Source organism: Penicillium hordei (assembly GCF_028827395.1).
Source record: "Penicillium hordei strain IBT 12815 chromosome Unknown utg000002l_segment0_segment0, whole genome shotgun sequence".
In the NCBI taxonomy this organism is placed as follows: Eukaryota; Fungi; Ascomycota; class Eurotiomycetes; order Eurotiales; family Aspergillaceae; genus Penicillium; species Penicillium hordei.
Window position 1 is genome coordinate 2,496,805 of NW_026623143.1, and position 14,505 is coordinate 2,511,309.

Here is a 14,505-nt window from a genome sequence, read left to right on the forward strand (position 1 = left end):
ATAGGTATGTTCTAGGTAGCATCTGCCAAATTCCCAAAGCTCATATCCATATGGGTCAAAATCTCATTGGACCCGTTTTTTTATGTCGCGTGTATTAATTTTTAATTTTTTATGTCGCAAGAGCATGCATCCTGGCTCCTTGTTTCTTGGCAGAAAAGAAAAAAGGAAAAAAAAAAAATCTTGGCTTCAGGAGAATACTCCTGAACCTGGCCCGATGATCATCGTCCTCGTATGGAGTAGGGTTTGCGGGTTGCCCGGGACTCGTTCCCCCTTTCTATGGAGTAGCCTAACAAAATGCCCATGTCTGACAGGTGTGTTACTCAAAAGCTCAAGGTACAGATCTCAAGGCAAGGGCCTAAAGCAAAAGCACATATAGCACTTTGTATACAGTGCAACATTCGAATAGTTTGCTGATACAATAGTATAAAACATACAATCTTAGATGTCGTTAGCCCGACCACGAACTATACTAGTGGGCCCAATGTAGCGTATAATCGCTTTGGTTAAACTTAATTGGGGTTTTTTACCCTACTAAAATGAAAAAATCGCAAAGAATCAGCGACTTCCATCGCAAGATTAATTGATCAAATGAGATTTATCCTCTGACAATTAGTATGGAGTACGGAGTATTCATGGATGAAATGGAGTACGGAGAACGGAGTGATACATTAATGAACAGTAGACCGGATCAGCCCGCAGATCGACGCCACCAGAAATGTGGCTGTCAGATCTACAGTATACAATATAGCATATAACATATTTTGTAGTTAAATATGTTTTAGGTAGTACGAAGTATGTACTCCCAATGTACAAAGTACATATCAATTCAATCTAAATTTGATCTATGAGTTCCGGTCTCAGGGAATGTTTATTGCCCCATCCAGGTTCCACCTAGGCAACTTCCTGGGAAACAAAGAAAACTAGATGAGTCAGCAACGCTCATGTGACATCGCGCCGAATCGGCGCGTTCGGCGACGCGATATGCCTCTTTCTTTTTAAAGAAAAATCCTCGACATCCCCCATCATGCGGACGATAAAGGATCTATGGTTTAATAGGCCTGCATTTACTACTGTCAATTCGGACAGAACACCTGAGAAGAATGAAAGCGATGAACTCACAACCGAACCTTCACCCCTCACCGAACCCCCCTCTTCTTTTGTATTCGATCAGATATCACCAGAATCTGAACAAGATGCTGAAGCCCACTTGAACGCGGCGCTATATCTGTCAACTCAGGATACCTTCATTCAGCCCTCCACGGTGCATCAAAGTTTCCAAAGCATTGACTCGGCCACCGGGCTCTCGTCTTTGAACGAGAGCCTCAACGGATCTCAGCGCATCATGAAGGATGGCAGGGAGGTGGTCATTAGCTCTGATGGAGAAGACACAGACTCGATATGCTCATTGGAGGACCCAAAGAATCTTTTCGCTCCAAAGTCCAAGAAGGACGAGTTCACACCGGCCAAATTTACCAAGGTATCATCGCCAAAGAAATACAAACACAACATTGACTCTCTTGTTCACGATGCAGTGGATGATAACGAAGTTGAAGCCAGCGTCGCTCGGGCGAGAGCCAATTATGTGCAGAAGCAATCGGACAGCAAGGAGCCCTCAAGCGACCCGTCCGGTACCGCCCTGAATGAAACGATGTTGATATCGGCGCTTGGCCAGAATGAAGACGGCGTTGGGGGTCAACGTCTAATAGGTGCTATTAGAAGAACCGATGCTCTTGACCACGGCCGCGCCTGGCCATTTTTTGATTGCACACAAACATTGCCGCCGGCCCCCCAATTTCCACAGGATCTGTTCGCACCTGGGACGAGTATGGATATATTAAGAGGTATGCTTCAAGCAACTCATTGTTTCATTTTATTCGTGCTGACCGATTTGCAGAATCCGACACTCGCGAGCGCCAATTCATGTCGGGCGAATTTATTCAGATGGCTTTGTCCAAAGGACTTTTGCCGGACGAATTCGTTCTGTGGATATTTCGTTCCAGTATGTCTTATATCATCTTTTACCCATTGACACGAAGCTGACATATCTTCCAGTACCCTATGAACGTCGAGATGAGTTGAGCAATGCTTATTACCGAATCATTAAGGTTTGTAAATGCTCTTGTATCAAACTTCCTTTGTTATTTACTAACTGAATATAAGAATATGGATGTGAAGCGCCTAAAGTTACTCATCCGTCCAGTCGATATCAATGACCTTTTCTCTCGATTAGGTGCTCGGAGCCAGGCTTTGGATCCTTCCGAGAAGGTTATACCAGTTCCTTCCCGATGTATGATTTGACTGTCTTGCTTTGGCCCCGTGTTTTGCTAACAAACGCTGTCAGATATTACTCCGGACTCTGCGTTGAAAGACCGCAGTGCCTTTGTTTCAGTCCTGCGATTACTCAGAGAAACTGCTGGCTTGTAAGTTTTCACTCCCCAAACTTTGACAATGCAAGGCTTACAAATTTGTAGATTGGCAGAAGACACTCAAGAGCATGTAGTGCTCATGCTGCTACGTCTTACTCTTGATGTTTCATTAACAGCAGATGCTATGGTATCTTCAGAGCTCCAGTGGACCATCAACGCTGTGTTGGATCCTGAGAACTTCCATGAAACCAGTGGCGAAGATTCGGTGAGTATTCTTCTATATGTTTTATCACGTCCGAAGCTAACGATACCAGTTGCGACGAGTCTGCGCCACTTTCCACGCCACAGTACACGATGTTTGCATCCAGAGTCAAATTGTGCATCATATCTTGCCCACATCTCCATGGTTTGCACTGATACGATGTCGCCTGGCCGTTGCATTTCTGCTACAGAGACCTAGTCCTCTCACCGAGCCCCCTGAAAAGTTGCTTGATATCAAACGTATCACACTGTTACTGCTCCGCGATAAGCGTTTCCAAGTCAAGCGATTCAAGGGTATAGCTGACTACGACTGGAGGGAATTAACCTCGCTCACTTCTCTTCTCAACGTCGCGATTGATTCGTCTGCGCTGGATTTAAATTTCAGCAGTACTCAAGCCGAGAAAGACTACGACTTCGCCATCGACAGGCTGGCAGCTCAAATCAAGATGATATTCTGCTCTATTCAGGATTCCGGTGCATCGCATGTGACACGGACGGTGGCAAAAAGTGAACTCGAGGCCTTGCATTACCGGATTGTCTATTCAGTTCGGTCGAAGCCACCACCGAAAACCACCATTTTCGAGTCACATGTAAGGGGGAGAGACGGTAATATTCGGAGCCATTTCAGCAACTTTGCTGCGGTTGCTGCTGGAAAGCAAAATCCCGAATCCAGGCAAGAAACGAATCCGTCTGCGGCGCCAGGCGACGCGGATAATGGTGGCACAGAGATTCCCATACGCGCGCATGATCAAGTATCCTGACCACATTAGCTGTTTCAGTCCTAAGATCTTCGTTTACCTGAAGAAACAGAAGTACTGTACGAATGGGTCGAGATGTTGAAATACCCAGCTTTCCCCTCTACTACCAACCACTATGACTTACGACCCTTACGAACATGCCCTCAGGAGCGACATTATTCCACCGAGCGTTTTTTTTTTTTTTTTACAGAATACCAGTGTAGCCAGGATTCAAGAACAGGATTCAAGAACATGGAATGAAAATGATCGCTAAAAGAGTTCGATCATATTCCAGATCAGAGTTTAAATGTGCAAAGAAACCCCCTCTGTCTATGAAGATGGCCAAGAGAGGCAAAGATTACCCGAACTATAACACACGAAATACAGCAGTCGCAAACGTGAAACCCAAGATAGAACAAGTAAGACACACTTAGTCGTAGAATTTCCGGTTCTGGTTCTTGCCGAAGAGCGTCTCTCGGACTGCAGGGAGAGCATCAATTTCCAGCAGGCGCAGACGCTCCTCAAAAGTGTTGTTGATCTCGATCTTGCCTTGCCCGCCGACAATAAACACACCACCAGCACTGCAACCTAGTTAGTCTCCTTGGCGTATACTGGGAGGGGGAGTGAATAAACTCACGATCCCTCTGGCAACGGCTCCGACTCGTCCAAGGTCACGGTCACCTCCGAGCCAACATTATCCTTGTACTCCTTAGTCGCTTCCTCAATAGCCTTCTTGGTAACATCGAAGTCCTTCTTCCGCGAGCGAATTGCAACGTTATCCTCGTTCAGATAATACAGGCCCTCGAGGACCAGCCCCTTGAGCATGGCCTGGTACTTCTTCTCATCGTCGGCAGCCACCTTGGAAACCTTCTCACGGGCATTCTGGAACAGCTCATCGAGCAGCTCCTGACGGCCACCGAGCACGCGGAGTCGGGTCTTGTTGGCGAGTGTGGACCGGGTGATCTGCTGGGACATGGCGGCCTGCTTGAACTTCTTCTCGTAGAGGGTATCGATAGCCGCAGTTTCCTGGCGCACCAGCTTGGACTTTTCGATCGCAAATTCTTCGTCGGCCTTCAACTGGATCTCTCGGGCCTTCTCAAGGGCTTCCTGCTTGATGAAGGCGGTCATCTTGCGGAGCTCGCCCGCGACCTGGATTCGATGGCCATCAGTCCAACTCAACCTTCCCAAGACCTAGAGTAAACGGCGAACATACCTGATCATCTGAAAGAGCATGGCTTTGTGACATTTTGGCGGTTCAGTGCTGTATAGCTTGCTGGGGGCGGAATGACGTGGGGAAGAGGGAAAGGATGTTGTGTCCAACTAAGCTCGGATTGCGTTGCCTTGGCGTTCCGCATCCAGATCCTCCGCACTCCCCTCGACAACTTACCATTTCAGCGTGATCCTGTCATTCCCTATTGTTTTATCTGAGTTATGGCTTATTTACTCCGGTAGTTTCTTCCACTTGATGCGCCTCTCCCAACGGTCCTTCGACCCTACCAATGCACGATACACAACATGGGCAATCTAGGTGACTTGTCGCCGGAGGGAAGTGTTGCGGTAAGATCATGGAAATCACGATATACTGCAAGACAAGATCAAAAACTAATGCAGACATCAGGTTGGTGTCATCGTTGGCCTGATCTCAACTAGCCTTCAGGCTATCGGGCTGACGCTTCAGCGCAAGTCCCATTTGCTCGAGGACGAGAAACACCCCTACGATGTGCGCAGACCCCCTTACAAGCGCCGACGATGGCAAGTAGGTATGGGGATGTTTGTGATTTCTAATATTGTTGGGAGTACTATCCAAATCACCACACTCCCACTACCAGTTCTCTCGGCGCTCCAAGCGGTCAGTAGTTCCCCCTCCATGCACGGCGGAGATCAGTTGCTGATAGGAATGCCGAATAGTCCGGGCTAGTGTTCAATACTATATTTGCGACCCTCATCCTCGGTGAACCCTTTACCCGATATTCTCTTGCAGGCACGATTCTCGTCTGCATCGGCGCGTTGTTGATTGCGACCTTCGGCGCCATCGGGGAACCCGCACATACATTAGATCAGCTCCTGGAGCTCCTCCAGCGACGACCCTTTCTTCTCTGGATGGGTACCACCACCCTGCTTGTTGTTGTGGTACTTGTAGGTATCAAAATGCTGGAACGCTTCCTGCCGTCCTCGCGCGCGAAACCCTCGGCCTCCGGTCATTTTTCGCCACATTTGCTGCGACTGCAAAGCCGAATGAGGTTGATCCGGGGCATGAGTTATGGATTTGTCAGTGGGATATTGTCCGCTCACTCTCTTTTACTAGCAAAGTCGGCAGTGGAGCTTCTCGTGCGCACAGTGGTAGACCGTGTGAACCAGTTCAATCGTTGGCAATCATGGGTTATTCTACTAGGGATGATCTTCCTAGCGCTCACACAGCTGTTCTATCTTCATCGTGGGCTAAAGCTGTGTAGTACTAGTGTGCTATATCCTTTTGTGTTCTGCATCTACAACATCATTGCCATCATGGACGGCCTGATCTACTTCCGGCAAGTGTCTCAACTGGCGGGCTTCCACGCCGGTCTCATCGCTCTAGGAACAATGGTTCTCCTGGGTGGTGTTTTGTGCCTGTCCTGGCGACTTGAGGATATTGATACTCACGCCGCTGTCACCACCGTGGGTTCCACGCAGACTGGACTTGGGCCGGGTATGGCAATCGTGGAGGAGCACTCTCCGACATCATCTGGGTTGCTGCATGGCCAGGATGAGGAACCACTGATTGGAGAATGCGCGCCACTTCTGAACCCGAAGACCCATACTCGACATCTTTCATATCAGCGGGGAAGAGCTCCAAGCTTACCACCCGATTTACATTTTGATCGTGACTCTGCCGATCTAAATCCCGCATCCATTTGGGCTGAACTCGATGATTCGGACTATGAGTCCACTGAGGGACAGAGACGATCATCGAAAGATCGCCTACGCAGCGTCAGTGGCAGCGCAACTTTAAACGGTCCGTTGCGGGGTTTGACACGACACTCGACGATCGGCGCTACGGCACATGATCGCGAAAGGGTATCTCGCCGAGTCCAGGGATCACTGCATGAGAACCCATGGCGTCGCACCTCAGCAGCTCAGGGTGGGTTATCCGCCGCCCATCGTAAACGGCGGGCGACGGAAGATCCGTTTACATCGTCGTCTAACCAAGAAGTCGGTGGGTACGGAACCATCCAAGATGATGGCGATGATAACCACTGGCAGGACGACGTCCCTGCCCTTCATGCGTCTGGCACCAGGTTTAGTCTTCTGTTGGGCTCAAGGAAGGCTCTGGCAGATGCCTGGATGTTTGGGAGACAATATCTCTCTCGATGGAGCAGCCCGCGGGCGGGCGGTCAAGTTGAGATTGACCCGGAAGATGGCTCTTCCTCGTCCCTACTCCCACACTCTAACATCCGCCTTCCACGAACGCGTTATACACAGGGAAACCCGGTTCCTGAGTCTGACACCCTTCAGCCATCGTCATCCCCATGACACTTTTACATACTCTTTCCTATACTCTTTCCCCAACGACCTCCACATAACACCTAAATTTGCTCCGACCCGTCAATTCCCTACCCGCAGGACACTGCCACTCAAGATTTTTCTTTGCTTCTCGCCTTGTCAATGCCCATGTACAGTAGTCTCTCTTCCTTGGACATACCACGCGCAACCCACTCGTGTTGCTTCCGTCGCTCCTAGCTCCCGGTCGAGAAACGACCAATCCCAATCTCCCTTTTGTGTCCTGCGATCTACTGTCAAGATACTATGATATGATACCACTCGATCGATTATATAGCTCTGCACGAATGAATACAAGACCTTGATATAATGTACCCATGCTCTATATATAATCTCAACTACACACCATAGGAAATATTAATTACCCAACTACCTAGCCCTGGAGTATGTACTCCGTTATGATAATAATACAAAAGCCCTAAGCAAACAGTCAGTGTCTGCCGAAAGTTCATTTAGTGTGGCATTGACCTCTGATATGCAGGTCAGCGAACTTACGCTCTCTCCATGCATGCCAAGGTATACATCTCTTCAGTTTGGAAGTAAACCAGTCACATTTAGAATAAGGTACTAGTAGTCGTGCAGAATATAAAAATAAATTGAATATCATTGAACGTGGAAAGTTAGGAACATATATCTGATAAATCGTTTAGTAACCCTAACATTTCCAGATTGTTCAAGCTGGACTTTGAATATCTCGAACGTCTAGAGAAACGTGCTTCGAGACTACATAGCTTAATAAATACACAGAAAGCGAGAATATGCCTTGTTAGTGGATTTGCTGTCCCCTCAAGCTGTACATCGTAGTAGGATCTCATGCACTAAGTAGGTACGTGGATATAGTTCAGAACCCAAGTCTACTACTCATAGACCATCACGACTACAGGCAACAAGACAGTCCGAAGGAACAGAATCCGATTGCTCCATACCATACATAATGTAACCCAGCCAGAGCCATAGCGGCGAATCAAATGGCATTGAGAATCCGTCATAACCAAGACAGACCCCCACGGCGTGGAATCAACAGAAACAATTAACACACAGTTTGAGATTAGACAATGAGGAAAATAACATAATCAGTGGCCAAGGAAATAGTTAAAAGACTAAAAAAGCAAAAAAAGACTACAGAGGAAAAGCCACTTCGCCGAAGAGTTTCAATGCACCACGAACACCTCCATCCTCCGCCATTGTCTAGGTAGAGGGGGGAAAACAAAAGCCAAATTAGTGATGAAGCCCAGATTTGCCTGCTTGCGCTCTCTTTCTCTTTTCTTGAAGTTGGTTTCGTTTGTGACGGTCATTTTTTTTGGGTAAGTTTTTTTTGGGGGTTATTGGAAAGCCATAGTTCTCAACAAATCGGGGTTCTCCTTTTTTTTCCGAGATAGAAAGCAACATCAAAAGGAAAAAAACCAGATCCAGTATCATCAAAGAGAGACCGGAAGGGGATTCCAGCGCGGTGCTTGACAATTTACAAATAGTCTCACGAGAGTGCCCTGGAGAATGGCGCATGCAGATACAGCGCGACCATTTCCGAGGGAAGAGTGGGATGATGGATCGGCAGAGGGAGACGGGTATCAAATGAACGCGAGATCGAGGCGCAGGGAGGAAAGAACAGAGAAGAAGACGCAGCATCGGGGACCTTGAGTAAGAAGGACCCCACAGATCAGATCATAATTTAAGCCATTTAAGCAGTGGGTTGGTGCTGGGGTGGCATGCGACCGCCGACCGGCATGGGGTACTGACCACCAGCCTGCTGTTGCTGCTGCTGGAGGTTCTGGTAGTACGCCATCTGCTGCTGTTGCTCGTTGGTCATGTAGCCAGGGTGAATACCAGGACGCATATTCCCCTGGGGCGCGTTGACGTTGTTGTGAGCCACATCTTCGGGGGCCTCGGGGGCGACATCGGGGGCGTCGACACCATTCTCACTGGCGGCTGGGTCGGGAGCGTTCAGACATGCCTGTCAGTGTGTTAATGGTTGGATGAAAGAGAATCATTGAAGCAGACCGTAGCTTACCTGAATCAGGTTCTTGCCCTCGGCCTTGGTGACCAGCGGCTGAAGTTTGGGGGTAGTAAAGGTGTAGACAAGGCCGGTTTCGGAGACGACCAGCAGGAGAACTTGAGTGCCAGTCAAGACAGAGAGTTCATAAGCCTATATGAAACCATTATGGTTAGCAAAAGTGTCAATCGATCAAATGATAAGAGGAAGGACCCTCGATCAGGAAACTGATGCGGAGGGGGCCTCGGGACGCGACGCACCTTCTTCATGATACCGGCCTTCCGCTTGGAGAAAGTAATATGCCGACGCGACTTATCCTGAATAAACTTGATCTCGATCTTGCGACGCTCACGGCCGGGCTTGTCATCATCATCATCTTCATCATCGGCGCTCATGCGGTTGCGCTTGGTGCCACGGGCATCGGCGCCGTTGCCGGGAAGGTCATCATGACCGGGAGAAAGCTTTTCGTCTAGAACCGCAGACATATTGACAATAAAGAAGAACAAAAGAGTTTTAATATTGGGGGGGTGGTAGTTATGACTTGAGGGGGGGATACCGAAAGGGGAAAGCAAGAGATGACCCAATCGAGTAACGCGTTTATGGGATGTGAGAGAAAGGGAATGGGGGAATCGATGGGGGGGGAGAGCGAAGAAGGCAAAGTGCGAGTTGCGATGGGCAGGCGGTCTGTTACGTAAATCACGTGTAGAAGGTGTATTAGTACAGTCTGTAAGGTGAGATAAGTTAGGGTACTTCATATACTAGTAGAATTAATATCGGTCAAAAAGTACTTCTACCTTTACGACAGTATTGACTTGTAATTGAGTTGTATTCGCCTCCTTTGGGCCAGACACGGTTCTTGGCTTTGATCGCTCATTGGCTGGTCCCACCTTCGGTCCCCCCGTTCGTCCTTTTTTGCCCTTTTCCCCTCTGGTCTGGACTTTCCCTTTGTTGCCGATTCCAGGAATATTGCTGATTTCTCAGGCTTGTGTTATTTCTCTTGATTTTAATTTCAAGAAATACGGAAAAATAAAATAAAAATTATATATAATGTGCATTTCTATACTTAGTACTCCATTCTCTCTTACATGCTTTGACGGGGCAGAATTTCCCGCCGCTATATGATTGGCTACTCCATCTTTAAACATGCCTATGATCATCCCTTATTTTCTATCAAGACCCTATGTTGTATATATCATAGAAACATCCTATTTCGAGGTTACATCTACAAAGTCGAATATAAAAATAAGAATAAAACCGAGCTCGCATCACACAAGCGCGGGTCGCACCTGCTTTGGGGCACGGAATAATGGCCCTGTACACAACATACTCACATGGCTGCAGTCAAGAGTATCTCGTAAATAGCTCCAAAGGCCATCCCCCTTGTCGTCACTCTCTTATCTTTCCTATAGCCATTCCCATTCCTTTCTGATTGCAACCACAAGAACCAACCTCACATTCATCATTGCACAGCAAAGTATGAAGTACAAGGAAAGCCACAGTCTCGACACAATAACCCCCAGGTATCTTACATCCCCTTACTCCGTACATACACATGCATGCCTTGCATGGAACTCGTAGAGCATCTAGACATATCTTGGTGTCTCACAGACGTACTCCATATATTTACCAGGATTCACACCAATTAGAGTGACTCGGTTAGTAGGTCTGTAGCAAGTCAGGGCTTGTTCCCTGCTTCTTCTATTATTACTCCTATTATTATTCCCACATTTCCGAAGTGCAATTCTACCATTTCTTCTCACTAGTTGAAGCATAGAGATAGAGTCACAACATTCATTGCCGCTCACACTCAGGTGGCTACCACGCGGAGTTACCAAATGGTGACGGGGGTTCCTTAAGTTCCCTATTACATCGGGAGCTCGAGTGCAAAAATCGACCGCCGTGGACTGTTTGTGTAAAGAAAATAACGCATCCCACCAAGCCCACATAGCAACAATAAGCAACCAAAGCCGATCAACGGGCCGATCCGAGAAGCCCTAGACCCGATGCAGTACAGTCCATCCAGGATTCCTTCCTGCATATGGAATAGCTACAGAATACCCTACACAACACCGAATTCACGAAAACTGATCATATTCTTCACATAACGAACAAAAGTTCAACGCTAATCACCAACGGAGACCCCAAAATGGATCTGCTGTCAAGTCTATTTTTACAAAAAGTATGCAAGGCATAGGGCAAAAAGTGGCTTTTCTCCAAAGCGCACTTAAGAGCACGGAAGACATGGAGAAAAAAAAAAAGAAGGAAACAAGCAAAGATAAGAGAAAGGCCAAACCGATTAGGCGTGGCAAGTCTCGGCCAGGGCCCTGCATGGGTTCAAGGATTGGGAAGAAGACGGTAAAAAAAAAGCCACTGAACATTTCAAAAATTGGAATACACCGTCAGGATTCAGGATATAGAGGGAGCATGCAAAGCCACCAGGTTCCTGAACCGTACTGGACTCCGCCAATGCAACGCCGGATAAATGAAACAGAAACTGGAGGACGCGGAGGGCAAGTCACGATCACGAGTCTCATCCGGAAAAAAAAGGGGCTGTTGGGTTGGTCGACTTGTAATCATATTGGGCTGGTGTCGTGAGGTCGGAAAAAAAGGAGCAAAAGGATGATGTGTAATATTTTAGAAAATAAAGAGCCGAATCATGTGCAACGAAGTGAAGAGGTACGAACAACAGTCCCAAGGACCAGCCTCAAGTAGTAGCAGTGCAATTTTATTGCTGGTAAGTGCCGCGAAGATAATGGTCACTCACACCACCGCCACCGCCGCCCTTGGGACCGAGCCAGACGATTTCAATTACGCTGTGGCCCTCATCTTCTTCGCGAACATAGAATTGGTGCACGTTCTCACCAACCACGAATGCATCGCGGAGCAACCACCGATCCTTAGCAACACCGTCTTCCTCTGCGGGACGCAGGGGACCCAAGCGGTCTTCATAGCCGCGGGGGTCTTCGGGCCAGGTCTTTTCGGTAGCATCGAAGTTGATAGCATCATCCGGCACATGCTCGCCGTATGTGTACTTCACCAGCGAGTAGCCGTTCGTCATGACCCAGAAATGACGGAGAGTCTCGCCAGTAGCGCTGTTCACAGTTTCCTCTTGATCAAAGACCCAGCGACGGAGAACAGACTTGCGGCCTGCGGCAGCAGCAACGGTGGTCATCTTGACCACATCCTTGCTGTACCAGCTGTTCCAGTGGTGCATGGATTCGATCTTGCGACCGGACTCGTAAACACCGTCCACGGGGTCTGCCATGTCCATCTGGTAGAGCGAAGGCCACAGGGTAAGGGGGGTGTCACCGAAGCGCTGGATACACTGGCCAAGCTTCTGGTCACCGGGCTGCTCGCCCCAGGACTGGCACTCGTCATAGTGCTTCATCAGGACATCCAAAAGAGGCTTCGAGACAAACACACCGGCACCACCGAAAGCAATGTGGCCGAAAGTATCCACCTGCCAGCTGGCCTCAGACAAAGATCCAATGTAGTGCTTCTTGCTCTCATCAAAGAGCTTCAGCTCCTCGGCGATAGTGGGGAGCGATAGGAAGAAGGTATCGTCGTCACTGAATCCAACCCAGGTAGTGTGCGGACGGTGCTTGCGAATGTGTTCGGTGAATGCCTCGACCATACCGAAGTAACGGGCAGTGAAGTCGAGGGGAGAGGCCTTGAGAGTCAAGTCCAGACCGCGGTTGCGGAAGTAGGTCTCTTGCTTCTCCAGGTCGTCGTCAGACTCAGGGACCAGAACAATCAAACCGGCCTTGGTGTTTCCGTAGGAGTAAAGCAGGGAGGGGAGTAGGCGGTCCAGACGGTCGACGGTAGTGGCTAGACCAAACAGAAGCTTGGATGTCTCCTCGACATCGTCATCGGCGGCCACATCGACATCGATGATCTCAGGGCAGACAAAGTTTTCCGGCTTGTTCTCGGGAGACACGACCATACCGCGCTCCATGACAACCATAGGCGGGAGCACAGGCTTTTCGATTTCCTCTAAAGTGTGGAATTCGGTGCGAGGGTTCACATGACGAGGACGGAAATAAGCGCGAGTGTAGTTCTTGCGTGGGAGCCATTCAGGGAAGGGTAGGGGGGCGGCCAATTTCGGATCAGCCTCACAGGTGTTGCTAGTCGGCTGCTGCGAATCAGATTGTGCCGGCGTTTGTGCTTGAGGATGTTTGTTTCCACCGAAGGAGGCCCGATCAATTGGGTGCTTGAAACGAAGGAAAGCTGAGCGGTCGTAGCGTTCCATGCAAAAGAAGAATATTCCGATGGTCACTAGAGCGACCAACGGAAATACCGTCTTGATCCGAAATAGCGGCATTTTGGCTTTCCCAGTGTTAAATGATGACTTTTCAAACATGTAAATAGAAGAAGCGAGACGAAATCGGGGTAGATGAACCCTGGAATTAAAAGTTACGGGTTCGGCGTGTGAGGTGTCGTTTCCCGGAAATAGCGTGCAGCAAAAGCCGGTAGCAAGACCCAATTCCAACTTGAGGGAAGAGTCAAATAAACGAGTGTTCCAAGAGTGGATTAAAGAGTGACAGGCAAATAAAGTGCCGAGATATTTCAACGAGAGGCTGGCAGCGTCGGGACCTGCGACACGGTCTAAAGGGGGGAGCGTTTGTCAAGGGGGAAGGTATGAGGGTTGGAAGAGAATATAGAGGCAAGACTAACGCGGCTGGACGATGTGCCCAGTCCGAGTGAAAAGTCGATGAGAGCTTGGAGTATTGTGTCGTGAAGGTGTTGTAGGAGGAAAGAAAAAGGGAGACCGCCGAAGCAATTAACAGGACAGGGTTAGCTGTGTATGGGTATTACCGTAATATATCATTTAGGCCCTTTTTTTAAACTTCTTTTTACTTCTTTTTTCTATCCGTTTTCTACATCGATGTACATGCGTACATAATTGACGTTCGCACCACCGGTTTTCATTTGATATGCTGTCTTCAGTGATATCAGAACATATTGTAGCTGGATAAATATTGCATCTTGGTATTCATCCCCCGGTTGCGGTGTTGATGCCAAGTTGGGATGCAGGAACGGGGGTCTTCGACAGGACCATCTCAAATGAAATATGGCTTATCCTTTGTTTCCCTTTGCTTCATCTTACCTGTTGACTTTAAGTGTTGATCATGACGAAAAAAGGAATGCTCTTGGCTGGGGGGTGCTCATCCCCTCCCAGATTTAGTGGAATACTCCGCCATGAAACTGATGATCGGCATTGGTGTTTTTTTTTTCCCGTTTCCCTTTTCCCTGTCTCGAGCACAACAATAATGTTTTTGTCTAACCCGGGCACAGGTGTGGTTGTCCACGTCAGAAATGGTCATCTGGCCCTTGGTACTCTAAAATAAGCATGTTTCAAGTATCTTCAAGATCGAGAAGACCGTTTGCAGCGACACATATTTGGATGCAGGCTCGCGTGAAGATGCCGATCCGCTGTTTGGGCATAAATGAATGGTATGATAGGCCAGAAAATCAGTCTAGTTATAACCCCGATTACCCTCTCCCTAGCGTTTCTATCTGTATGTTGTACGGAATAACTGAGTACTCCGTACTTGTATCTGCATATAGATATTACTATGTATAGATATGTTATGTATCCGAATTCGTCGGCGTA

The 14,505-nt window shown here is 48.3% G+C and overlaps 5 protein-coding genes across 5 annotated transcripts; 2 read left to right on the top strand and 3 right to left on the bottom strand.

The window, feature by feature from the left end:
• Window positions 1-1,024: 1,024 nt before the first annotated feature.
• On the top strand, window positions 1,025-3,388 carry N7537_004243 (uncharacterized protein; the record flags this gene model as incomplete). The annotated part of the gene is made up of 7 exons (XM_056895300.1): window positions 1,025-1,841; window positions 1,895-1,999; window positions 2,053-2,105; window positions 2,161-2,287; window positions 2,342-2,420; window positions 2,472-2,631; window positions 2,681-3,388. 7 exons carry the CDS (start codon window positions 1,025-1,027, stop codon window positions 3,386-3,388), a joined length of 2,049 nt encoding a protein of 682 aa, XP_056755048.1.
• A 406-nt stretch (window positions 3,389-3,794) lies between these two features.
• N7537_004244 (H(+)-transporting V1 sector ATPase subunit E) lies at window positions 3,795-4,610 on the bottom strand (the record flags this gene model as incomplete). Its single annotated transcript, XM_056895301.1, has 3 exons — window positions 3,795-3,945; window positions 4,002-4,513; window positions 4,578-4,610. The coding sequence occupies 3 exons, from the start codon at window positions 4,608-4,610 to the stop codon at window positions 3,795-3,797; spliced, it is 696 nt and encodes a 231-aa protein (XP_056755049.1).
• Window positions 4,611-4,879: 269 nt separating this feature from the next.
• Window positions 4,880-6,874, top strand: N7537_004245 (uncharacterized protein; the record flags this gene model as incomplete). Its single annotated transcript, XM_056895302.1, has 3 exons — window positions 4,880-4,921; window positions 4,983-5,213; window positions 5,273-6,874. The coding sequence occupies 3 exons, from the start codon at window positions 4,880-4,882 to the stop codon at window positions 6,872-6,874; spliced, it is 1,875 nt and encodes a 624-aa protein (XP_056755050.1).
• A 1,397-nt stretch (window positions 6,875-8,271) lies between these two features.
• On the bottom strand, window positions 8,272-9,376 carry N7537_004246 (Transcription factor MADS-box; the record flags this gene model as incomplete). Its single annotated transcript, XM_056895303.1, has 3 exons — window positions 8,272-8,852; window positions 8,910-9,044; window positions 9,152-9,376. The coding sequence occupies 3 exons, from the start codon at window positions 9,374-9,376 to the stop codon at window positions 8,580-8,582; spliced, it is 633 nt and encodes a 210-aa protein (XP_056755051.1). The 3' UTR covers window positions 8,272-8,579.
• Window positions 9,377-11,616: 2,240 nt separating this feature from the next.
• On the bottom strand, window positions 11,617-13,251 carry gfsA (glycosyltransferase family 31 protein; the record flags this gene model as incomplete). Its single annotated transcript, XM_056895304.1, has 1 exon — window positions 11,617-13,251. One exon carries the CDS (start codon window positions 13,249-13,251, stop codon window positions 11,617-11,619), a length of 1,635 nt encoding a protein of 544 aa, XP_056755052.1.
• Window positions 13,252-14,505: the final 1,254 nt, after the last annotated feature.